At 46.8% G+C, this 27,608-nt stretch overlaps 1 protein-coding gene across 2 annotated transcripts in view; it reads left to right on the plus strand.

Moving 5' to 3' along the window:
• TRPC4AP (transient receptor potential cation channel subfamily C member 4 associated protein) overlaps positions 1–22,439 on the plus strand; it is an 82,649-nt gene extending 60,210 nt beyond the window's left edge. For both annotated transcript variants that reach the window (XM_068102995.2, XM_068102996.2), the window contains exons 18-19: positions 4,697–4,903; positions 21,630–22,439. In XM_068102995.2, coding sequence (XP_067959096.2) covers positions 4,697–4,903; positions 21,630–21,833 — 411 coding nt within the window. In that variant the 3' untranslated portion in view covers positions 21,834–22,439. The remainder of the gene's footprint in view (positions 1–4,696; positions 4,904–21,629) is intronic.
• Positions 22,440–27,608: the final 5,169 nt, after the last annotated feature.

The raw sequence follows: 27,608 nt of genomic DNA on the forward strand, positions 1-27,608 counted from the left end.
AAATTGGGTGTTTGAATAACATTAAACACCCTTTTGAAGATAATTAACTGGATTATTAAATTAAAACAAAAACAGGCTTTATCCTTGGTCAGCCCGCTATACCTCGCAGGGGTCTTGAGCTTTGTTTCCACCTCCTCAAATACACTTTGCCTTGGAGCATAACCGCCATGGTTTCTGCAGAATTAAGTGCTCAAATTTTTTTTTTTTTCACTTTCTTCACACGTCATTGAATGTCTGATCTTCATACCTACGAATCGCTGTATACGTCGCTTTTGTAGGTGCTAGTTTTCAAATTAGGAGCTTGGAGCGATGTTATGCTTTATATAATGTGATTTTCCATGATGGCCTCTCACGGGTTAAAGTATATAATCGAAATCTGACTTCTGATTTGAGTATCAGACCTGGTGGACGAAATAACCTGCAAAATCTGGAGTGAAATCTGAAAATTACAAGAAAATACCAATTCTTATAATTGAGCGTATAAACTTATTTGTTTAAGCGTATATATTTAAGAAAGGCTGTCATCCCTCCTGCTCTGTCGTCTTAACTTATACCTCCATAGAATATAGTGTCGCTCCACTGGGACCTACGATACTTGTAGGAAACCCGAAGATTTGAACCATCTGTTTTTAAAATTCCGTTTATATGACAGACACAGATTGCATCTATTTCAAAGTATTAAATAGGTGGGGATTGGCATGTCGGATCTGCCGACCATTTTCGGCCATTTGAACCAGAAGCATTCCCGACTCTGCAAACCGGTTGAGATTTTTAAGAGAGGGGGAAATCCATATAGTATTATGGATTGCATAAAGGCTCCTTCGTTCACCTGTTATGTCTGGGCTTGGCACGTGGCGTATGTGGAGCATTGCGGCTCTGAAAATGCCATAAAACTTAAAAAGATTCCTCCTTCTCCATATTCAGCTAACCAATGGGTGGACCGTTTCGTTGTAGTGCTTGCTTGAGTGCTTAAGCCACTTTTCTAGCACTCTACAAGCTTCGATCTATGCAAGTTTCTATGGCGACACTGCAGTTTGGTTCTCCGTGGGGACATCCCTGGAGCTAGGAAAGCAAAATAAATTAGGATTAGAATGAGCAAAGCAATGGGACAAGTGAACTACGAGTTCAAGAGAAAATTGAAAAATGTTTTCAGTGGTTACAAAGTAATTAATCCCCACACCATGGCCGAGATGTATACACGCTCACTCTCAGACATTTAGCCTTGATTAGAATTCCGACCCAGCTATAAACTGTCATCCTGGTGTTTCACAGGCAGGGTGGTGGACATTAAATTGGGCGTCACATCTGCTGGATTCTCTCTCCCTCTCCCCTCTCTCTCTCCCCCTCTTCCTCGCCCCCTTCTCTTTCCCACCTCTTTCCCACCTCTTTCTCTCTGCCCCACCCCATCCTTGTTACCCCTCCCTCCCCTCTCTCCCCTCCAACTCTTCACTTCCCCTCTCCTTCCTCTCTCCCCTCCTCACTCTCTCTCTCTTTCTCTCACTCCCACCCTTCCTCATCGCACCCCTCCTCCCTCCTGGAGTGTACAGTGTAGTGACATGTCGTGAGGTGTCGCTCTCCCACCCTTCTTCTCTCTCTCTCCTCCTCTCTCTCAACCCCCCTCACCTCCTACCCACTCTGACTGCTGTCTCTCACCTCTCTCCCTCCGGATCTCATCTGAATCCCTCTCTCTCTCTTTCTCTCTCTCTCTTTCTCTCTCTCTCTCTCTGGGAGGGGGGCGGCTGGGATTCCTTTGGGAGGAGGGAGGAGGGAGGAGAAGGAGAAGGAGTGGGAGTGCGGTGGGAGAAGAGAGGGAGAGGTGGGAGAAGGGACCCGGCTTTGCCGGGTACCTTTGCCTTCACCACCGCTTCCTCGCTCCCTCCTCATCACCCCTCTCCTCACTCACACACTCCTCCTCGCTCTTCCTCCCTCCTCTCTCTCTCTCCCTCTCTCTTTCCCCTCTTTTTCTCTGCCCACCCCCTTAGAATTCCCGTCAGTCCGGAGGGAGGGGGGATGGGTTGGGAGGAGGGAGGGGATGGGGTGGAAGGAGGGGCGCTACATTGCTCGGAAATACCGGGTACCTTTGCTAGTATTTATATGAAAATAAACCTGTTGAGGAAGCGGTCAAAGTTGGTGATGCCCTTTATCCTTCCTCCTTCAATAAACGTCGGCATTTTTGTAGATGGTACCATCGTAGTCGGAGGCAAACTGAATAAGCCGATTACATTAACTAGCAACGTTACCCGCCCTATGGGCGGGACTTCAATTGTGAAGCCCAAATGAAAAGGAAAAATATCAGAAATTGAAGGCTTTTTTTATTTTAAACGATTCATATAAACATCAGTGCATGGCGCTCATTTTTAAAAATGATTGAATTCTGCAAAACGGAAGCGGCCGCTACACCTGTTTCCCAGTCGCTTTGCACACGCTGCCGTGTTTACTTCGGAGCCGCACGTTTATATTGGAAGAGTTCATCAGGAGTTGATCTACTCTCTCCTGGTACGTAGAATTTCAACAAAAGCCACATCACTGTTCATATCAACAACAATAACAACAACAGGCATTTTAAGGCCATCTTCCCTGCAAGAGCGGGGGTTAGCCTTGCGGTCCCCGTGACAATGTTCTCCATTTTGCCCTATTTTCTGTATCTCCCCTTGTTAACCCCCTCGCCCGCATTTCTTCTTCGACCATCTTTAGCCAAGTCTTTCTCGGTCTTCCCCGTCCTCTACTTCCTTCTACGTTCATTTCCATCACTCTTCTCAACCAGTCACTTTCATCCTTCCTCAACACATGACCAAACCATCTCAACCTGTTGCTCTTCACCGCATCCATCACAGGCTCTATTCCCATCATCTTTCGCAATTTATCATTTGTCTTCCGCTCTCTCAACGATACTCCACACATCCACCGAACCATTCGCATTTCCACCCTTTCCAGCCTTCGTTGCTGCTCTACGTTCATTACCCATCTCTCACTCCCATAAATCATAACACCTCTCACACATGCAGCATACACCTTTCCCTTCAGCTTCAACGACACGCGCCTCCTCGTCAGCACGCCACTCAGTTCCCGAAACTTCTTCCATGCACATCTCACTCGAGCAACCGTTGCCGAGTCTGATCCACCATCTCCATTCAGCATGTCTCCGAGGTAACAAAATGTTTTCACACCTTCCAGCTTCATGCCATCTCCAAGATCCAACTCAACATTTCCTCCATCTGCAGCTCCCTCTGAGTCTGTGCACACCTTACACTTGAATATAGCTGCCACACTGGTTAATGACCCTCTCAAACCACTACATTTTTGATGAACCCACTCAGTGCACATTGTACATTGAATGGAATTCACTCCGACACCCTTCCTGCAACACAGCACACGGCCACTTCCCAGTTCTTTCCACCTCACCACATGCTTTACCACTTGCCATCACCTTCGTTTTTCCGATATTCACCTTCAGACCTTTTGTCTCCATACATTCCTTCCACTTGTTCATCTTCTCCTTCAGTCCATCCATACTTTCTGCAATCAACACCAGATCATCTGCATACAACAACTCCCACGGTAAACCCTCCTTTACGTTCTGAGCTAGCACCTCCATCACAGCTACAAATAGTAGTGGACTTAGTACCGACCCCTGATGCACTCCCACCTTCACCTCAAACTCACCACTGTTCCCGTCCTTCGTTCTTACAGCTGTGCGCGCTCTTTTGTACATTGCCATCACTACTCTGATCAACCATTCCTCCACTCCTAACTTCCTCAATATTATTCCATCGGTAAATAAATAATGGTAAATATTCGATTGATCGATCGGTCGATAAATATTATTCCATCGTGTTTGGAAAAACTGGAAAATTGGAAAAACAATATAGCCTATTTTACTCCAGGGGGTCCTAGGATTACCCACCCAAAATATCGTTGCGATCGATTCAGCCGTTTTTGCGGTACCTTCGAACGGACAGACAGACAGATGGACGGACGGACATTTGGTGAATTATAATAAGATAACCGGTTCACCGGCATCCATTCGATGAAAAACATCTAATTTCACTTTTTGGGTAACAATTTTACAAATGCCTCTTAGCCAATCTACACTAGCGTACGTTTCACATTTTTACGTTTTACATACTTTACTGTAGATGTACAAAGTAAAGTACAGTAGTTCCTTTGGCGATTTACAATCTCCCAATTTGGTATTTGGCAATGTATTTTGATGTCTTTATCGGTCTTGTAAGTTCTGAAAACGCTCGAAGAAAAGATTTGGCTTTTAAAATGACGTAAGTGCGAGTTGAGGGGACGCAGATTGAGAAGTGGTATTAATAATGTGATAACGTAAACCGGGGTATTACTGTACAAGGTAGCTCCTCGTTGGGCGTCTTCTGGTTGGCAGAGCTGTTGCCGTAGAATAACATGGTGACCTTTACCTGAGTCATTGAGATTTAAAATGAGTGAACACACCGATTGTGTCCTCATGCAAATGGGATCTGCAGCTCGATTTGCCCACTCTGGACGGTGCGCTCCGTCATGTGAATATGCTTGCTTGTTTTCATGTGCTGCTTTATAAAACAGGTACAAGTGCAGAACGTCATGAGCCAAACAGTCATTGCCAATCCCACCTTTTGCCCAGCACGATAAAGTGATTTTCTTTTTTCCCCACGTTTTAATAGCATTTGCAATTGTTGTTACGTGTGGTGAACAGGAGAATGTGAGTTGTCTCAACACCAGCCTCGTGTTCCTCATGCTGGCGTCGCGTAAAGGTGAGCTTCCGGTATACCTGAACGCCCTGCGAGAAAAGGAATATGCGCAGAACAAGCCAGGATATATACTTGGGAACTTCCACAGTTTGCTGAGATTTTGGAAATCTCACTACCTCAGCAAGGACAAGGACAGCACGTCTTTAGAGAACGTAAGGCCTTTTCGAATCTCTCGACTTGCCTTTGCTCTTCACATCAACACATCTTATAAATGCTTGGCCAACCTGGATGTCTTTGTGTGTATATATATATATATATATATATATATATATATATATATATATATATATATATATATATATATATATATATATATATATATATATATATATATATATACACATACACATACACATACATACATACATACAGTGAAACCTTGACTTACGAGTTTAATTCGTTCTGTGACCGAGCTCGTAACTCAATTTGCTCGTTTCTCAAATTGAATTTCCCCATTAAAAGGCATTGAAATGCTATTAATCCGTTCCAGCCCCCAAAAAACCACACCAATTTTTTTTGTTACGTGTTTTTAAATAAGAAAAAGGTACTTTATAAATAACAAATAATGTATAAACAAGCACGACCTCGTATATACTGTTCATAATAAAAGAGAATGTTGTAGCGACCCATGGGTCCCCCAAGCAAGACCGGCATCAGAATCTCCTTGCTCCAGCCGGTGACGTCACCGGCGGGGATCCCCGGCGCCAGAGTGGCTGGTCACGTGACCGCCAAAGCGTCCCGCGCGTGCGGGTATAATGAGCTACACCTGTGGATCACGTGACCACGAAGCACGCCTCGCTTGAGAGGCGTGGCTTTCGGTTTCGGTTTGGGATTTTGGTTTTGCTTTATAAGGCAGCCCGATAAACGGGCTTTTTAGTGTTCCCGAGTTGGTTTTACGAATAAACATCTTCTCGGACGAGTTTGTGCCTTGCCATCCTTTTATCCGTATTCTGCTGGAGTCCAGACTCCTTCAATGTAAAGAAATAAACTGGTTTTATTAAGTGTTGTGGCGGACACGAAAGCACTGACGTGGTGACATCACCCCGCACACCAAGTGGGGGTGGGCCACGCCGGGGAGAGAGGCGTGGCCTCAGGATATAGACGGGGCGCGCAGCCTTGAGCAGCTTAGTGCTGCAGTTTGAATAAAGACTTGTATGAACCGCGTTGTCCGCTTGCTCCTTGCGTAAGCATTAGCGCGCGCAGCATCGCGCTACAGTGTATTTACCTTGAAGATCAGACGAAGATGCTGGCGGAGGTGGAGGAGATAACTTTTGCCCTTTTCGCCACACTTTCCTCGCTGTCACTTGCAGGGCGTTTCAATAAAAACCTGTCCAACGAGGTTTGTTTCTTCCTCCCTTTCAAAATGTTTCGAAAATTCTCCATCTCTTCATGGATAGAGGTCCGGAGCTTTGAAATAATGGTAACGCCCTTGGCTGGCGTTATAGCCTTTATCGACTCCTTCTGCTTCAAAATCGTACATATCGTAGAAGTACTACGATCATACTGCCTCGCCAAGTCGACAACACGCACACCTCGCTCATGTTTTTCGACGATTGCATGTTTTATATCCAAGCACATCAGCCTCTTCTTCTTCTCAGTACTGCCCTTGGCACTCAATTTCTTAGGACCCATGGTTAAAACTAAGAAATTTTCCAAAATAACCAACATGCGAAAACAAAGCAGCAGCGATATACGGCAGAGATGCTTGCACGGCAAGATAACCACGTGACCGGAACGCTCGTTGGGCCACCTGGTGGCGGGTGGCGTAAGCTCGTAACTCAGATCTCGGCTCGCATCTCAAAGCAAAAAACCGCCCGAGCGACGGCTCGTATCTCGGAAAACTCGTAAGTTGGTGCACTCGTAAGTCAAGGTTTCACTGTATATATATATATATATATATATACATATATATATATATATATATATATATATATATATATATATATATATATATATATATATATATATATATATATATATATATATATATATATATATATATATATATATATATGTATATTGTTACATATTTATGTGAATGTATGTGAATTACCATTCAGGTCTTTGCTTATCCATGTTTAGTAGATTAAGGGTTGTTGTAGTTGGAGGGTCAGGAGCCCTGCTGAAAAGTGGCTGGAAACGGAAGTGACCGGAAACGGAAGAGGAAGGGACACGAGGAAGAAAAGGGACGAGTATTCTTCTCTTTCCTCGCCCGGCTCCGACGAAAAGGGGGGATTGATTGAGCCGTGTGGAAAAGCGGCGTTCCCGAGCCTGTCTGGCGAGAGGAGTTACCGGGACGGATACCTGCCCGGTGGACTTCAAACTGTCGTGTGGCCGTGCACCGACCCAGCGTTTGGCGCCGTTCGCGACACCGTCTAAAAGACGCGTACGGGTCGCCCGTGGGGGCCTAACACGCCTTGCAAGCGGCGTGGGGCTTTTGGCTTGCTTTCCCGTATCCGCTTCGCGTGGCCACGAGGGGCTGCAGCCGGGGTGCCTGGTAGCGGTACGATACCTGCCCGGTGGAAACACGTCCACCCGGGGTTCGTTCAACCGCCCGAGTGCGGCGACGCCGACCATCATCTTGGTCAGGGGGGGCCCAGAGACATTGTGCGGGACCGAGACCAAAAGGGGGTCGTGAGTACTCACCGGGACACACATATATAAGATGGCCATCTTAATCATAGGGAATTGATTGTGGATTGGGAATTGTTGATGGTTGTGTATTGTTGATTGCTCGGGGAAAATCTCCGTGGTTGTGTCATTGAAATTGTATGGTATCATTACCATTGAAATATATCCTTGAACATCAGTTGTCTCTTGGGTGAAATTCATATGGATTGCGTGGCGAAAGCGCATATATAATACAGCTTTCTGGCGAAGTTCCTCTCACGGTCCGGGGGTCACCGAGACCAGGTATTCACCGAGGGGACCACGTAACAGAATTGGGGGCTCGTCCAAATTACGATTTGCGGTTTCGCAATTGGGTCTACGTCCGGGATCTAAAATTGTATAACATAATAAAATAATAATTTTTTATTAATTAAAATTTATTAATTAATTATTAATTGGTAAATATTTTTTTGAGAAATTGGGGTAAAGTCTTGGGTGAAGGTTAACAGGTGTTAACGATAGGCACCATGGCGTTTGTGGCACAGAACTTTGTGGTAACCCCAAGTGAGGCACAGTTCCGAGCGTTGCTAAAGTCGGACCTCTTGAAATTGGCCAAACATTTTAACTTGGAGGTCCGAACTAATTTGAGGAAGGCAGAGTTGCAGGCCACGGTGATACAATCTATGGTGGGATTAGGAACATGGGACGAGTTAGCCTGGGAGTGGCTACCCGAAGAACCAGAAGATGTTGAGCTCCGGAAACTGGAGTTGCAATTACGGAGCCAGGAACGGATTAAAGAAGAAGAAAGGAAAGCAGAAAAGGAAAGAGCAGAAGAGGAAAGGAAAGCAGAAGAGAGGAGAGAAGAGAAGCAAGCAGAGGAAAGGAGAGTGGAACGAGAACTCCAGGAAAGGTTAAAAGAAGAAGAAAGGAAAGCAGAAGCAGAGGAAAGGAGAGTGGAACGAGAACTCCAGGAAAGGTTAGAAGGGAGAAAAGCGGAGGAGAGGAGAGCTGCAAGGGACCTCGAAGCAGAGGAGAGAAAAGCGGAAAGGGAATTAAAGGAACGTGACATGGAGCTTCAGCAAGAAATCAAATTCAAGGAGCTGGAGTTAATGAGAGAACGGGGAGAGGCACCACCCTTGCTGACGGGGTCGACACCTAACCAGAAAACCTGGGATGTGGGCAGACATGTGAGGCTGGTTCCACCGTTCAGTGAAAAAGAAGTCGCGAATTTTTTTCCACACTTTGAGAAAGTGGCTCGACAATTAAACTGGCCGGAGGAGGCCTGGACCATACTCGTGCAAAGTGTGCTGGTGGGGAAAGCTCAGGAAATTTATTCAGCGCTACCAATGGACCAATGTGCAGATTATGAGGTACTGAAGACGCACATCCTCAAAGCGTATGAGTTGGTTCCGGAAGCTTACAGGCAAAAATTCAGGAATGCCAGGAAGAGGGAGAGTGAGACCCATGTGGAGTTTGCCAGAGTGAAAGAAAACATGTTTGATCGGTGGTGTGAGTCAAAAGGAGTCGGGAAAGACTTCGAAACATTGCGGGACTTGATCCTGGTGGAGGAATTCCAGCAGTGTGTCCACGACGACATCAAAGTGTACCTGCAGGAAAAGAAAGTGCCAAAGTTGTGGGACGCAGCCACCATGGCAGATGATTATGCTTTAACCCACCGAATAGGGGTCCACAAACCTAACTCCTCGCCTAGACTTCAGCAGGGGAGTTATGGAACAGCAGGTGCGGAGAACGACCATACATGGCGGCGGCCTCGAGATGATTATGGGGACAACTATGATACCCCACCTGTTCGAAATCAGAGGGATGCGGGCCCAAGACAAACTTATAGTTCGGGGGGCCCGAGGCAGACCACGAGTTTTTCCTCCGGGCCTACTTGCGCTTTTTGCAAGAAACCTGGACACTTGATGTCCAGTTGTTACCGCATGAAAAGCGAAGACCCAGAGCGGAGTCCGACTACTACGACTCCAAACGCAATGGCCATTGTGAGAAATCGCCATCAAAAGGGTTACCAACCATTTATTTCAGAGGGGTTTGTGTCACGGGATGGAGCCTCGACTAACCGGAAACCGGTTAGGATATTGAGGGACACAGGGGCACATCAATCTTTAATGCTTGAAGGCATTTTGCCATGGTCCGAGGAGACGGCAAAGGGGGATAGTGTTCGTTTACAGGGGATCGGGGGCGGTGTTAGTGCTCCCCTTCATGTCATCCATTTGGAGTCCGATTTGGTGTCAGGACCGGTCACCGTCGGTTTACAAGCCACGCTTCCTGTAGAGGGTGTATCTGTGGTTATCGGGAATGATTTGGCCGGGGGTCAAGTTTATGGTAACCTGAGGGTTGGTAAAGAGCCCAGCAGGGAAAATAACGCCACACCAGCTCGGGATGGCGACAAAAGGGCCAAGTTATTTGTAGGGGGACTGAACTTCAAAACAGAGGAAGAAGTTCTGACCTCTGTCTTCAACAGATATGGGCCGCTGGTGGAAGTGCGGTTGGTAAGAGACTGGGAAACGCAACAGTCAAGAGGGTTCGGCTTTGTCACGTTTGCCAGCACAAAAGACGCCAGAGAGGCAGAGAAGAATTGGAATGGCAAGGATTTGGAGGGTCGGACCATAACAGTAGGGAAGGCATTTCGTAGGCGTCGAGAGGTCTACAGGAGAGGACAACTGGGCGGTAGTTTTGGTGGTGGCCGCAATCAATATTATTATGGAGGCTCCCTGAGTTACGGCCGCTCCCGAAGGAAGGATTGGCAAAGTAGTGGCCGAGAAGGAGACCGCTATTCAGGGGACTACAGGGACAAGTGGTCCCACCCTAAGTATTAGGGAAGTTCTGAGAAGTTGAAGCACTGAATGCGGCGGAGCCGCCGAGCCAAGATTCCTACACGGATTAACCGTGAACGCCGTTCCTAAAGGCGTCCATGTAGTGAACTTTCATGCACGGACTAACCGTGAACTCCACGTTCCTCAAGGCGCCCATGTAGAGAACTTTCCTGCACGGACTAACCGTGAACTCTCCGTTCCTAAAGGCATCCATGTAGTGAATACTCGGCTTGGCCTCCCGGAAAAAGTGCTATCGAGTGGCTTAACTTTGGATCTTTGATCAACCCCTTAACCTTCATTCACAAGAAACTGACGGTCAAAGTCAGAGGGTCATGAGATGGAGTTTGATTTGGCAGGGACAATGTCGTTGCTGGTGCTTAGTCCAGAGTGAGTAATCTGGAGGGGTGGTGGTGAAATTTTGGTTGCTTTATTTTTAAGTAATAACTGTGCCCGGGGGGAACTGATAATGTGGGGGGGTTGAGTTATCTGGTTTGTTTCTCCAAATTGGCCGGCAAAGAAAGTTTTCGCTGGGTTCAAACTTTCTTTCTTGAAGGGGGGGAGTGTTACATATTTATGTGAATGTATGTGAATTACCATTCAGGTCTTTGCTTATCCATGTTTAGTAGATTAAGGGTTGTTGTGGTTGGAGGGTCAGGAGCCCTGCTGAAAAGTGGCCGGAAACGGAAGTGACCGGAAACGGAAGAGGAAGGGACACGAGGAAGAAAAGGGACGAGTATTCTTCTCTTTCCTCGCCCGGCTCCGACGAAAAGGGGGGATTGATTGAGCCGTGTGGAAAAGCGGCGTTCCCGAGCCTGTCTGGCGAGAGGAGTTACCGGGACGGATACCTGCCCGGTGGACGTCAAACTGTCGTGTGGCCGTGCACCGACCCAGCGTTTGGCGCCGTTCGCGACACCGTCTAAAAGACGCGTACGGGTCGCCCGTGGGGGCCTAACACGCCTTGCAAGCGGCGTGGGGCTTTTGGCTTGCTTTCCCGTATCCGCTTCGCGTGGCCACGAGGGGCTGCAGCCGGGGTGCCTGGTAGCGGTACGATACCTGCCCGGTGGAAACACGTCCACCCGGGGTTCGTTCAACCGCCCGAGTGCGGCGACGCCGACCATCATCTTGGTCAGGGGGGGCCCAGAGACATTGTGCGGGACCGAGACCAAAAGGGGGTCGTGAGTACTCACCGGGACACACATATATAAGATGGCCATCTTAATCATAGGGAATTGATTGTGGATTGGGAATTGTTGATGGTTGTGTATTGTTGATTGCTCGGGGAAAATCTCCGTGGTTGTGTCATTGAAATTGTATGGTATCATTACCATTGAAATATATCCTTGAACATCAGTTGTCTCTTGGGTGAAATTCATATGGATTGCGTGGCGAAAGCGCATATATAATACAGCTTTCTGGCGAAGTTCCTCTCACGGTCCGGGGGTCACCGAGACCAGGTATTCACCGAGGGGACCACGTAACAATATATATATATATACACACACACACAGACTTGGCATTTAATATGGATTTTTTTTTTTTTTTCTTGACTTGGGTTTACTTTCTTAACTCGGTATATCAATCTGGTGAGTTTATTTTACAATTTGGTGATTTATTTGTTAAAAGAACCATGTCACTGATTTGTCTGTCGCAGCAAGAAGTCAACAACAGGATTATATCACAGGTGGCGTGGCAAAATGTACGGACAGGTGCATTTGATGATTGGCTTCACAGTCAGGTATACAAGGGTTGTTGCGTTCTGTATTATTGGAAAACAACTGCTGCATGTCTCCAAAAGTTATTGCCGCTTCCTCTGGAGATGGTCCGTCAACTCGACAATGCTGTTTGTCATGGAGTGGTGGCTTTACGAAATTACGGCATGAAACAGCGTGCTATTGCTCGGCAGTATGGCATCGCTCAAGGTCAGGTGTCAAAGATCCTGAAACGAAATGCTCAGAGGGGTGTCCCTACTCCAATACGGAGGCCAGGACGTCCCCGCAGAACCACAAGGAGGGATGATCGCCAGCTGCACCGGTTAGTCCGCAATGGCCGTACCAAGTCAGTTAATCGGCTTAGGGCTGAGTGGCAGCAACTGACAAATGTGCCTGTATCCAGAAGGCTAGTCAACCAACGACTGGTTCAAGCAGGCTATCGTGCCAGGCGTCCCCTGAGAAAGCCACGCCTGACCAGACAACACCGCCAGCGCCGATTGCAGTGGGCCAGAGAGCACCGTCAATGGCAGCCAGGACACTGGAATCATGTGATCTTCAGTGACGAGTCTAGATTTCTGGTCTATCGTCAAGATGGCCGCATCCGAGTGCGCAGACAAGTGCATGAAGCTTACAACAAAGATTGTATAGTGCCAGGAGTCCAAGCTGGAGGTGGTGGGGTGACCGTTTGGGCTGCTTTTCATGCAGGGGGCAAAACTGACCTGGTTGTTCTGAATGGAAACCTGAACCAGTTCAAGTACAGGGCCATTCTGGAAGAAACATTGCTTCCATTTGCTCGTGCAGCCTTTCGAGGAAACTCTGTCTTCCAAGATGACAATGCACGGCCTCATCGTGCTCGCATGATCCAACACTTTCTTGCTGACCGTGGTGTAGAGCATATGGAGTGGCCTGCCATGTCCCCGGATATGAATCCGATAGAGAACTTGTGGGCAAAATTAACGCATCAAATCGACAACTTGGACCAGCAGCCGACCTCTGTGCGTGAATTGCAGCAGGCTATTGTCACTGCATGGCAAGCGATTCCTGTCCAAACCTTGGCAAATCTCGTGAACAGCATGCCTCAATGTGTACGTGCTCTCCTGAATGCTCGTGGGGGTTACACGAAGTACTGAACTGTAATTTTACTGTCCGTAATCCCAGTCGTAATTTAACTTTTGTTTTTGTAAAAACATTTTGGCTAATGTGCAAAATAAAGAGATACTTCTGGAAAACGTACAGAAGTTTAATAATAATAATAATAATAATAATTCATTTATTTTGTATAGCGCTTTTCCAGAAGCCCAAAGGCGCTTTGACAGAGTGGAAAACATAATGCATAACAATACATGAAAACAACAATTGCAAAAAGACAAGAATCAATAGGGAAATATTTAAAGCAAAAGGAGGGAGAAGGAGAAGAGATAGTCAGGGGTTAAATGCTGTGGGTTGAATGTTGAATGCAGCGTTGAACAGGTGGGTCTTTAGTGATGTTTTGAATGTGGTGAGTGAGGAGGAGTCTCTGATGGTGTGAGGTAGTGAGTTCCAGAGGGTGGGAGCAGCGATGGAGAAGGCCCTGTCCCCCCAGGATCTGAATTTGGTCCGGATGGAGGGGGTCAGGAGGTTGGTACCAGCAGAGCGGAGGTTGCGGGTGGGAGTGTGTCTGGAGAGGAGGTCAGCCAGGTAGGATGGGGCCAGGTTATGGAGGGCTTTGTATGTCAAGAGGAGGATTTTGTACTGGATTCTCTGGGGGATGGGGAGCCAGTGAAGCTTGTAAAGGACGGGGGTGATGTGGTCACGGGTCCGGGAATGAGTGAGTAGACGGGCAGCGGAGTTCTGAATGTATTGGAGTTTATTGGTGATTTTTGAGGGTGAACCATAGAGGAGGCTATTGCAGTAGTCCAGACGGGAGGTGATGAAGGCGTGGATGAGGGTTTCTGCAGCCGTGGAGGAGAGGGATGAGCGGAGACGGGCAATGTTTTTCAGGTGAAAGAAGGCTGACTTTGTGATCTGTTTAGTGTATTTGTCGAAGGAAAGGGTTTGGTCAAAGATGACGCCAAGATTCCGGATGTGAGGGGAGGTGGATACTGGGATACCGTCGATGTTGAGGGCAAAGTTATGGGTGGATTTTGTGAGCGTTTTTGGGCCAATGATGATTACTTCAGATTTATCACAGTTAAGCTTGAGGAAGTTGATTTGAAGCCAGGATTTTATTTCAGTGATGCAGTTTGTCAGGATAGAGTGGGTGTCGGTGGAGACGGACTTGGTGGAGATGAAAAGCTGGATGTCATCGGCGAAGCAGTGGAATTGGAGACCATGACGGCGGATTAAGTGACCGAGCGGGGACAGGTAAAGGATGAAGAGGAGGGGGCCAAGAACTGAACCTTGGGGGACACCTTGGGGGAGGGGAGCAGTGGGGGATTTGCAGTTATTGATGGAGATGAACTGGCATCTGTCAGAGAGGTATGATTTAATCCAAGAGAGGGCAGTGCCGGTGACGTTAAAGGTGGATTCAAGTCGGGTGAGGAAGATAGTGTGATCGATGGTGTCAAAGGCAGCGCTGAGGTCGAGGAGGACGAGAATGTTGAGGTTGCCAGCGTCAGAGGAGAGGAGAAGGTCGTTGGTGATTTTGAGGAGAGCAGTTTCAGTACTGTGGTTGGAGCGGAATCCGGATTGGAATGTTTCATACAGGTTATTGGCAGAGAGATGATGTTTGAGTTGAGTGGCTACAGCGCGTTCCAAAACTTTTGACAGAAAGGGTAGGTTGGAGATGGGTCTGAAGTTGTTTAGGGTGTCAGGGTTTAGACCAGGTTTTTTTAGAATGGGGGTAACAGCAGCAATTTTGAGGGAAGGTGGGACGATGCCTGTAGACAGGGAGGAGTTTATTGTTGCAATGATAAGTGGAGAGAGAGCAGGGAGGGAGGCCTTGACAAAGCTGGAGGGGATGGGGTCAAGAGTGCAGGTGGCAGTTTTCATTCCTATGAGGAGTTCAGAGAGGTCAGTAGGAGAGATTGGGGAGAACCGAGACAGGGGATGGCAGGACAAGGGGGGGCAGGTGGTTGGAGGGGGAGCGGGTGCGGCGGTGGTCAAGCTGTTGTAGATGTTGTCAATTTTGCGTTGGAAGAAAGAGAGGAAGGAGATGCAGTTGTCTACTGTGAATGACTGGGTGGTGGTGTTCAGGGGGCGGAGGAGTTTGTTTATTGTCGAGAAGAGTGCTTTTGGGTTTCCGGAGCCAGAGTGGATAATTTGAGAGTAGTAGGCAGGGCGGGCGCGGGAGAGGGCATCTTTGTAGTGTTGTATGTGGTCCTTGTAGGCTTGGGAGTGAACTGTGAGACCCGTTTTATTGCGGAGTCTTTCAAGTTGGCGAGCACGAGTTTTCATCAGGTGGAGTTCAGGGGTAAACCAGGGAGCAGAATGGGTGAAAGAAACTGTTTTGGTTTTTACAGGCGCAAGCTGGTCAAGGCAGGAGGAGAGAGTGTGGTTGTAGTAGTCAGTGAGGTCGGAAGGGGTGTGGAGGTCAATGAAGGGAGAAGTGGACATTTTTTCAGAGAGGGTGGATGAGAATGAGGTAGGTGAAAGAGCGTTTAGCTTACGGAAGTTGATTGTGCGATAATGCCTTGGTGTTGGGGCGGGGATGTTGATGGTCAGAGTGATGGCTAAGTGGTCAGAGAGGGTGAGGTCGGAGCCATAGAGATGGTGCAAATTTAATCCAGTGGAGCAGACAAGGTCCAAAATGTGACCACGGATATGGGTAGGAAAGTCGACATGTTGAGTGAGGTTAAAGCAGGTGAGTAAATCAGTGAAGTCAGTGGTTATTGTGGAGTCAGTGGAGTCCATGTGGATATTGAAATCACCAAGGAGGAGGATTGAGGGGGAGAGGGAACATAGCTGGGTCAGAAAGTAGGAGAAGTCAGACAGGAATGATGGGTGTGGTTTGGGAGGGCGGTAGACGACAGCCATGACTGACTGCGTGTGACCAGAGAGTTTTAAAGCCAGGTGTTCAAATGATGGAGCAGATGAGATGGAGATGAGGTTGGTCTTGATGTCTTGACGGTGGATAACGGCAATTCCACCACCTCGGCCCTCCGAGCGTGGTTTATTGACGTAGGAATATCCATTGGGTGTGGTGAGGTTGAGTGTGTAGTAGTCCAGAGGTTGTTGCCAGGTTTCGGTGAGACAGAGAAAGTCCAGTTTGTTATCCAGGATGTATTCGTTCAGGATGAGGCATTTATTGTTGAGGGACCGGGTGTTGAACAGGGTGAGCTTGATGTTGTTTTGAACAGCAGGGATGAATTCAGGTGATTTAGCCAGGGTTCGTAGGCAGGAGGTGCGATCGTGTGGGTTGCTGTGACCAGGTGCGCTGGGACGAAGAGTGAGAGTGCGCTGAGCCGACCAGAGGACGGGGATGGAGTGACCTGATTGCAAATAAACAAACTTGTGACCGGAGCCACGGTGAATGTACCTGGGTCGTCGGAGGAGTCCATTTGATTTGATGGCAGAGATGCATGATGGGGTGGAGCGGGTATTGAGCAGAAGAAGCCTTGCGGCGGAGTACTTCAGAGCCATGCCAGGCAGGAGCGAAGGGACGAGTACGAGGCCAAGGTCGAGGAGGCAAAGCGGCAAACGCAGCGGCAAACGACTGCAGCCGCTAATCAAGACCACAGCGGCAAACAAGGCCACCAAGACCACAAGGCCACCGGCAAACAAGGCCACGGCCACAAACAACGGGAGCGGGCCTTTCGATTCCGTATTCCGTACCATCAAAAGCAGATTCCGTTATCCAGCCGGAGAACACGCGGCACGTGCGGGTGTGAAAAGGCAGGACAGGTGTGAGATGTCAGGTCAGAAAAGTAGAAGCAGACCCTGTACATCCATCCAGTCGGAGAAGCGGCGAATATGCAACGCCAGCGTACTCTCGCAACCGAACCCGGAACTTTAACACAATACTCTCCATGAATTGAGTTTGATATCAGTTTACATCACTTTCAAGGATCAATTTATTTGTTTCGAAATGTCAAATGTGCTTTTTGTTTCTTTTAAAGGTCACATTAACAAAATCTAGAATAATTTCAACTTTTGGTTCTAAGTCATCTTGAAAAGTAAGTTCACCCCCACAAAAAAAATATTCCATATTAAATGCCAAGTATATATATATATATATATATATACACACATACACATACATACACGGTGCCTATAGAAAGTCTACACCCCCTTTCAAAATTTTCACCTTATGTTACTTTATAGCCTGGAATTAAGATTCATTAAATCAGTCTTTTTCCACCTTTCCAGTCCATCCGAACACATCGTAACCGACAACTTCCAAGTGAAAAACAAATTTTACAAATTTCTGAAAATTAATTAAAAGTACAAAACTAGAATATCTTGGTTGGATATTCACCTCCCTTATAATAGCCACCTCCCTTATAATAGGGATTGTATATCAGCTCAGGTGTAACCAATCGCCTTCAAAATCACACACCAAGTGTGAGGGAGGGTGGGGGGCGGGAGGGAAGGAGGGATCAATATATATACACAAAGAATTAAGTTAAGCACCCCCCCCGTTTTTTTACAACCTCGCACATTACAAGTCTGTTGTCGTCAAAACAGTGTAATATACCCATGATATTGCTATATTTTCTGGAGAAGTGATATTATGGTCACATAAAAACATAACAATCATGCCGTTTTCAATATTTTATTCTGAATAATTTAAGGTGAAATTTTTTGGGAATTTTAGGCATATTTTCACCTCAATTTAAGTATGGAGCTATAGGTCCATCACGGACAGTGTGGATGACGTTTATGTTTTCTAACGTACAGTCATTGTTCTGAGAAGACCTCTAGCGATCTTTGCGTCAATAACGTGTGTAGGACCCACGTGATCGGATCACTGACTCAACCCTACGTCTCATAGACCCTGTAAGCCGTCGTATACGTTGCTGTGGCAGGTTGTTCCATTCCCGATGTAATGCACGTTCCAATTCATCCAGATTGGCTATTGGAGGGACCATCTTCGCAATTTGTCGTCCCAACATGTCCCAAACGTGCTCGAGGGGGTTCAGGTCAGGACTGTACGCAGGCCAGGGGATGGTTGTCACAGCACCTTGCTCCAGCAAGGCTCGGACGCGTCTCGCACGGTGAGGCCTGGCGTTGTCATCCATGAAGATGGGTCTGCTGGCGAGGGTGTGGTCATCGAAGTGCGGGATTACGGTGGTATTCAGGATTTCCTCGGCATATCGCTCTCCGTTGAGGTTACCTCGCACAGTTATCAGGTCCAATTTACAGTCATGGGAGAAGCATCCCCAGACCATAATCGAGCCACCACCAAAGGGTACCGTTGGTTGAATGTTTTTAGGTGCATACGCGGTGTTTTTGTGGCGCCACACCCGAACACGCCCATCTGTCACGTACAGCAAGAACCGGCTTTCATCCGACCAATGAACTCGCCTCCAAGACCGGATGTTCCATCCACGTCGCGCTAGGCACCATGCCAAACGCTCCCTCTGATGTCGTTCGAGTAGCCTTGGACGCTTGATCACTCGTCTTGACCTTAAACCGGCCGATTTCAGGCGGTTCCTCATGGTACGGTGACATAGCCTTCTGTTGGGCAGCCAGTTGTCCTTCAGGAAATGGCTCGAGGCGAAGGGATATCGTCGCACCAGTCTCAAAAGCGCTCTATCTTGGTGGACTGTTGTCACGCGAGGTCTTCCAGACCTTGGGCGGTCCTTCACCGCATCCGTTTCCTGGTGTTTCTGCACCAACCGACTGATCACCGAATGGTGGTAACCAAACGTTCGAGCTACAGCTTTTCTGGACATTCCGGACTCGATCATGCCTATTATCCGCCATCTTTCTCCGTCCGCCAACCGTCTACGAGCCACCATTACGAGAAAATGACCATGTAACCCCCACACGAGCTCAGGCGTGACTTGCAATAACCCGTGATGATAGTGCATTTACAGAAAATCACGACCACGTGGATGATAACACGTGCTGCACGAGCGATGGGCGTCACAGATGCGTGCACTCATCTGCATTTCATCAATGGATAATTGCTAATGTCATACCAATCATTATTTGATCTCACATACCTTAGAATATATGCCAATGTATACATATACACAAAGAATATATATTAGGGGGTGCTTAACTTAATTCTTTGTGTAGGGGTGCTTAACTTAATTCTTTGTGTATAGTTGTTACTTTCGCACATGCACATATGATATTCAATCATTTTTCTGACTCTAAGAAGGCATATTGGAACTTCTAGAATAGCACAGAGGGAGGAAGGATGTTAAATTGTCAGGGGGGGGGGGGGGGGTGGGAAGGAAGGGGGGGAAGCCTGGAGGGGGGCTATTTGAAGTTTTGTTCCACTTTTCCAAAACTAATCCCCATAACTAATAACGTCCTGAAATGTTTATGGTTAGTTGGATCAGTCTATTTCAATACGTCGGACGTTGGGCGTGTTTCGTCGGCTAGGGATATCATATCAATGGTGGTATTTTGGTTTCAGATTATATATCATACTCAACCAGACAGATTTTATCTGTGAAGATCACTGTGAACGAAAACTGGGGAAATGTGCGTGATTTGACTTCCTCACTTCTTGAGCTCACACATGTTGTTGTTGAAGTCTGTTTGCAAGATCTTGGGGCATGGCTATCGAAAGTTGTCATCATATGATTTGATGATGACACATTATCTGATTGACAGGTGACTTGATGAGAACACATTTTGGCATGATAACGCATGACTTGCAGGAGGAGTAAGATGTTCAGAGAATATTTGTTGGTTTTATTTTTTTATTTTTTTTACTTCCAAAATGTAAGATTTTTCAACTATATTGGTTGGTCTTGTGCGTTATTCTCTGTCTGTCTGTCTGTTACTTGCAAAATCGAAGATTTTTCAAGTATATTGGTCGGTTGCGTTTCTGGTTCTGTCTGTCTGTCTGTTTGTTTGTCACCGGCCTACAGGTCACAATTCTAAACCGATCGTCACGAAGCTTCACCAAGTTGTATAGGTCGTCCCAATTGAGAAGCCAATTGTTTTTGGGGTCAAAAGGTCAAAATGTCAACATAGGCCAAAGGTCACCAACTTTGCCAAATTTCTAAAATCCTCAATTTTCATCCGATTGACTTGAAATTTGAAGATGACTTGCATATATCTAGTCACTGGATTCAACCACAAATTATATTTTAGGTGAACATAGGCCAAAAGGTCAACATCGGCCGAATTTCAAAAATCACCAATTTTCATTTGATTGACTTGAAATTCTAAGAGGATTTACATATATGGTCACTGAATTCAACCACCAACTATTTTTGAGGTCAACATAGGCCAAGTTTTTAAAATCCTCAATTTTCATCCGATTGACTTGAAAATTGAACAGCATTTGCACATTGAGTCACTAAATAGGGAAACTAACTATTTTTTAGGTCAAAAGGTCAAAGGTCAACTCAAGGTCAACCTTACAAAATCATCATTTTTCATCTGAAAAATCGTCACTTTTCTTCCTGTTGACCCGAGCTTTGATCAAGATTGCCAATTTTTATCTTGATGAAATGGACAATTTGCTGTATCAATGGAATTTTTTTTCTTGGGGGGGTGGGGGCGGATTTTGCAAGTATCATGCTCCGCATAACGGCTTCTTGTTTGTTTGTTTGTCTGTCAATTGCCTACAGGTCACAATTTTAAACCGATTTTCACGAAACTTCACCAAATGGTGGAGTTGGTCATAAGGAAGATTTTTTGGGGGGATTTTGACGTCAAAGGTCATCTTGAGGTCAAACTTCTAAAATCATCAATTTTCATCTGATTGACCCGAGCTATGATTAACATCATCAATTTTAATGTTAATGAAATGGACAATTTGATGTCACCATGGCATCTGTTTTCCTGGGGTGGGAGGAGGGGATGGATTTTGCAAGTAATGCACGACGTCTTATTTGTTACTTGCGAAAATCAAAGATTTTTCAAGCATATTAGTTGGTATTGTGTGTTATTCTGTCTGTCTGTTTGACTGTCTGTCTGTTTGACTGTCTGTCTGCTTGACTGTCTGTCTGCTTGACTGTCTGTCTGCTTGACTGTCTGTCTGCTTGACTGTCTGTCTGTTTGACTGTCTGTCTGTTTGACTGTCTGTTTGACTGTCGGTCGCCTACAGGTCACAATTTTCACCCGACCTTCACGAAACTTTACCAAATGGTGGAGTTGGTCATGAGCAAGAAGCCTATTGTTTTGGGGTCAAAAGGTGAATCGGTCAACATTGGCCAAAAGGTCACCAACTTTGTCGAATTTCTAAAATCTTCAATTTTCATCCGATTGCCTTGACATTTGAAGAGGATTTGCATATCTGGTCACTGAATTCAACCACCAAGTATTTTTGAGGGCAACATAGGCCAAAAGGTCAACATAGGCCAAAAGGTCAACATAGGCCAAAAGGTCAACATAGGCCAAATTTCTAAAATCCTCAATTTTCATCTAATTAACTTGAAATTTGAAGAGGATTTGCATATCTGGTCACAATTCAACCACCAAGTATTTTTGAGGGCAACATAGGCCAACAACTTATTTTAGGGATTTCACACATATCGTGCTAGGCACGACTTATTTCTTGTTTTGTTTGTTTGTTTTTAATCAGAAATGTAAGTTCGTATGAGTTTTTTAATTTTAAATAACTTGATTTTGACCCTTTTTATCTCTCCTCCCTGCCGACCTCCTCCCCACAGAGTTCGTCCATTTGCTTTGAGCACTGGAAAGAAACCGTCGAGTTGCTCCTGTCGCCGGATCGTCAGGCCTCTCATTCCCTTTTCGGGTACATCGACGAAGCGTACATCGAGATGGAGGACACCGACCTGCCCTTTCACCTGACCCATGAGCGGACATGCGCTGCCGACAACACAGATGCCATTTGTGGAGACGAGCTATTTTAAAATGGAGCAACAAAGCTAATTTGTATAGGAATCGCTGAGATACGAGTGCCTGGTATAAGAGAGACTGCAGTAGCTTTGGGGGTTGGTTTGATCTATAACACCGGTGCATATAATCATCTGGGGTGCCATAAATCGTAATTTTCCACGGCGTTGGTACCAATCGAGCAGATTATTGATGTAGGAAAAGTTGGACATGTCACTTTAATTCGCAATGCAATACGTGAGGGCTTGTAGTGACGGGGCCTTGCGACCGTAAAGATGTGATGACGTACACGCACCCGTCCGCGTGCAAGGCGTTGTGTCCTTCAATTCTTCGTGAACTCGACCCGCAAGTATGTACAAAGAGAAGAATGATTGCGACGCGCACCGTGCGCTTTGTAGCCCGTCCTTTTATTTTTGGATCGCCATTTTGAATTGCCTTGCGGGAAGGCCCGAGTCATGTGGACGCCCCTGACAGAATGCTCGTAGACACGCCGCACATCATAATTGACATTTTGAACTTTCGCCGATGTACATTGGGGCTTTTCAGGTGAACTGTGCGTTACGGTGAACTTTCTTTGTTTTCTCGCAAGGATTGCAATAGAAATTAAATAATAATAAAATGTTTTTGGTGTCTTCAACTTTCCTGCACCGCACTTCATTATGTCAACAACAACATGGCAGGAATTCTCCTTCAAATTTGAACTGAACTTTTATTAATAAACAAAATTAAATAATCTTAGGAGTATTTCTTTCTTTTTAGCTCACCTGGAACGAAGGTCAGGGGAGCTTATGCGATGACGCGTTGTCCGTCCGTCCGTCCGTCCGTAAACACTTGCAACTTCTTCTCCGAAACCGCTGATGGGATTGTGACCAAACTTGGCACAAATGATATTTGTTGTGTTGTGAGTAAAGTTTGTTCACGGCATTAAAAAAAAATCGGGGTCTAAGGGGGTTTACCGGGGTCAAAGTGGATCCAGATTTGACCCCCCAAAATAGGAATTAGCTTTTTACTCTGAAACTACAAACACTATTTCGATGAAACTTGACCACAACCTTCATTCCCCATGATGTACCGAAGTTTGGTCACAGCACTAAGAAAATCGAAGTATAAGGGAGTCTACGGGGCCAAAGTGAGTCCAGGTTTAACCCCCCAAAGTAAGGGAGTCTACGGGGCCAAATTCTTTTCTTTTTTTTCTTTTCTTTTTTTTGTATACTGAATCGAGTCTCGCGAAAGAGCGAACATTTATTTCACAAACAAATCAACCAGACAAACAAAATATATAAAAAGAGGGAGCGGAAGACAAGATGGGGAGAGAAGGGGAAGCACACAAACATAACATTTGAGAGCATGGAGATGTGTGAGAGGGAGAGGGCTTGGGGGGAGGAGGCGTGGGAAGGGGGGAGAAGTATAAAACACAAGGACACCAAGGACTTCCAGGACAGAAGTTGGTATTTCAAAAAAGTGGATTTGGGGTGAAATTGGCGGGGGTAGAAAAGATCAAGTTTATGGATGGGGGAAGATAAGAGATGGTGGTGAACAGCTGTTTTAAAGACCTGGAGGGTGGAGTGGGATTGAAGAGAGTGAGGGAGTTTGTTCCAGAGGCAGGAGAAAAGTGGAATGAAGGAGTGAAGTTGAGCAGAGAGTCTTGATTTTGGCAGTTTAACCATAAGAGGGTTGCAGGCAGATCTTGTGCGACCTGTAGGAATATTTGGGGGACAGAGCCCAGAGAGAGCTGGGGGGGCAAGGCCAGAGAGGAGTCGGTAGAAGACGGAAAGACCACCCACCTGCCTGCGGTGAGTGAGTGAAAGGCCCTTGGATTCCAATGATTCTGAACGCGGGAGATTCCAATGATTCTGAACGCTTTGGTTTCAACAGCGTGAAGACGAGCTAGGTGTGAGGCAGGAGCACCAGCCCAGAGGGGAGAGCAGTATTCCATTGAGCTGCGGATGAAAGCCTTGTATGTGGTGAGGAGCTCAGGTGTGCCAAGGAAGGACTTCGCACGACGGAGGATGCCCAGTCGGCGACTGGCTTTGGAGGCCAGATTTGAAATGTGGTTTTCCCAGGAAAGATCATGGCAGATAGTGAGACCCAAAAGCTTGAGTGACAGAACTTCTTGGAGAGGATTATTCAGAAAGTGGATGGGAGGGTTGTCCAGTCGGTCTTTTCGGAGAGACATTGTAAGAGTGTGAGATTTGTCAGGATTGAAAGACATGTTCCACTTGTTTGCCCAGTCTGTGATTTTGTCCAGGTCTGCAGAGATTGAGGAGGCTACAGACTGCCGATCTGAGGGATGAGGAATGGAGCGACAGAGAGTAGAGTCATCAGCAAAGAGATAGAGAGGATTTTCAAGAGAGTCAGAGAGATCATTGATGAAGACCAGAAAAAGCACAGGGCCCAGAACACTGCCTTAGGGAACTCCAGCCTGAACAGGAAGAGGAGATGAGAGAAACCCATTCAGGGCCACACGTTGACTATGACTAGAGAGGAAGTCCGCCAGCCATGCGTGGAGATTTCCATGGATACCAAAGGAGGAGAGTTTGGTGAGCAGAGCGGGGTGCCAGACCGTATCGAAGGCACGTGATATGTCAAGGGAGACAGCTCTAATTTCCTATTTGGCATTGAGGACCTCCATCCATTGTTGAGAAAGCAGAAGCAGCATGTCCAGAGTAGAGTGACCAGGTTGAAACCAAATTGATGATCAGAGATCAAGCCATTGGAGAAGAGGAAAGATTTCATATCTGAAGCAATGATGGATTCAATGACTTTGCTGATAATTGGGATAAGGCTGATTGGTCTGTAGTTGCTAGGATCTGTTTTTGCACCTTTTTTGTGCAAAGCGGTGATGTTGGCTGATTTCCAAGCAGATGGCAGATGATCTTGAGCAAAAGAGAGGGTGAAGAGAACAGAGAGAGGGAGTGAAAGAGCGGAAGAACAGGATTTTAGGACCCATGGACTGATGCCGTCAGGTCCAGTTGCAGAATCAGAGTCGAGGGTTGACAGAAACTTTTCCACCTTGTCAGGAGGAAAGGACACAGAGTCCAGGAGCAGCTGGGTACGGTGGGTACAGAGAGGGATGGGTTTGGGACACAAGATTTAGAGGCAAACAGAGTTGAGGCATTCAGCTTTTTCATGTGCGGAGTCAGCTGTGTAGCCGTTTGAGGTAAGGGAGGGGATGGAAGGGGAACAAACACCAGAAACGGATTTGACCAGACGCCACCAGGATTTGGAAGAGGGAGACAGATAAGAGAGTTCGGTCTTGAGAACGGAGAGATATTGTTTCCTGGCTCTCCTGAGGGTGGACACACACTTGTTTCGGGCTTTGTGAAAGCAAATGAGATTTCCTTCTGTTGGAGTTGCTTTCCAGGAGACGAAAGCAAGTTGTTTCTGGGCAACAGCCTCACCACAAGATGCCGTGTACCATGGACGGGAGGAAGGGTATGACAACTTAAGACGAGATGGGATAAATCTGTGCATGAGAGAGAGCAATTTACTTTAGAAGAATTCCCAGGATGAGTTGATGTCAGAGGCGGTAGAGATGGGAGACCAGTCCAGATGATTGATGGCTGCTTGAAGACCGTGCCAGTTGGCCTGAGTGAAATGCCAGACTCGTCGACGCTGAGGAGGCTCTCTGAGAATGGTCAGAGAGATGGCCACTTTAACAAGCACATGATCAGATGAGCCGATTGGAGCAGAAGAAGAGCAGCAGACAATTTCAGGGAAGTTAGTCATAACCAAGTCCAGAAGAGAAGATGCTCCGTTGATTGAGATCCGGGTCGGGAAATTGACAGATTGTGTCAGTCCCAGTGAGTCTCAGAAGTCCTTTGCTGAAGAGCCATGGCTGGTGAGAGAGGTACCCACACCCAGCCAACTGGCATGGTGACAATTGAAATCACCACATATGAGGAAGAGAGAGTTGGGATGGGTAGATAGAAGTTGGTCCATATTGTCAGACAGCGAGATGTAGATGGAGTCATCACTGTTTGGTGGACGGTACAGCACACATATGAACAAGAGGTGGGAGCGAAGGGGAAGCCGTAGCCAAAGGTATTCCTGGGGGTGAGGTGGAGAGAGGGCAGTGCAGGGCGAGTGAGGAAGAGAGTTTTTGATAAAGATAGCAACCCCACGTCCAGGACGAGGCTCAGGTCTATCATACCGGCCGGAGGAGGGAGTAACCTGGGAGAGATACCAAGGAATCAGACATCATGAAGGAGGAAAGTTTCTGTTAAGCAGATCACGTCGGGTTTGTCAGAGTACCAATTTGCTTTCTTCTCTGAAACTACACAAACAATTTCGATTAAACTTGACCACAACCTTCACCACCCGTGCTGTGCCCATGTTTGTTCTTGGAATTAAAAAAAAATCTGCCCCTTTGGGAGTTTAAGGGGGGGTTGCCCCCCTAAATAGGTATTTGCTCTCTTCTCAGAAACTACACATGAAATTTCGATGAAACTTCACCACAAACTTCATCACCCGTGATGTACCAATGTTTGTTCAAGGCATTAGAAAAATTGGTGTCTGAGGAGGTATACGGGATTGGGGGAGGGAGGCGGGGGTTGCCCCCAAAATTGGAATTTTTTTGTTTGTTTAAAGTCTTATGATCATGTGCATATGATTCTACATGCTGCTCTGTCTTCTAGCAATCATTGAAATTGGTTTAAAATACTTTTCGTCAGTGCAGTGTACTGTTTATTTTACCAGGTGAGTGCCAGGGGTATTGCCCCTATGTTTATGTTCACAAGGATGAAGTTCATGGAAGAGGAGGCTGACGAGGGGTATAGGAACTGATGCTGCTAAAGTGGGGAAACAACCGGACACCAAGCAAGGAAAAGAGTGAGAAAACACAGGAACCAGCAAATAAGGGGGTTGGTTAAGGGGGGTAGACAACATCATGAGAATGGATGGGGGATGTTGTGAGATGGTGGGATCATGGGTACGGAAGGGAGATGTTGTGATATGGTGGGATCATGGGTACGGATGGGGAATGTTATATGGTGGGATCATGGGTACAGGTGGGGGATGTTGCGAGATGGTGGGATCGTGGGTACAGGTGGGGGATGTTGCGGGATCGTGGGTACAGGTGGGGGATGTTGCGAGATGGTGGGATCGTGGGTACAGATGGGGGATGTTGTGAGATGGTGGGACCATGGGTACAGATGGGGGATGTTGTGAGATGGTGGGATCATGGGTACAGATGGGGGATGTTGTGGGATCGTGGGTACAGGTGGGGGATGTTGTGAGATGGTGGGATCATGGGTACAGGTGGGGGATGTTGTGAGATGTTGGGACCATGGGTACAGGTGGGGGATGTTGTGAGATGGTGGGATCATGGGTACAGATGGGGGATGTTGTGAGATGGTGGGACCATGGGTACAGATGGGGGATGTTGTGAGATGGTGGGATCATGGGTACAGATGGGAGATGTTGTGAGATGTTGGGATCATGGGTACCGATGGGGAATGTTGTGAGATGGTGGGACCATGGGTACAGGTGGGGGATGTTGTGAGATGATGGTACACAACCTGCTTGACACCCTGTAGGGAAGAGTGGCTTTGAATGGACTCGGGAAAGCGGTTCCACTTGCAGGAGAACAGATGAGGTGTGGCGATGGCCTGGAATTTTGAAGTTGAAGTAGAAAGAGAAAGGAAGGTGGTGGAGGGGGTGAGGAATGTGTCCCTTCTGAAATTATTGGGGACGGTCAGAGGAGAGAAGAGGAATCTAGATTGAAGGAAAGTTGGCAAGAACCAGAGTGACCACCAATTGCGTGTCATGCGAGACAGACGTGGTGCTTCGGC

The sequence above is a fragment of the Myxine glutinosa genome, chromosome 9 (genome assembly GCF_964187855.1).
Source record: "Myxine glutinosa chromosome 9, kmMyxGlut1.1, whole genome shotgun sequence".
In the NCBI taxonomy this organism is placed as follows: domain Eukaryota; kingdom Metazoa; phylum Chordata; class Myxini; order Myxiniformes; family Myxinidae; genus Myxine; species Myxine glutinosa.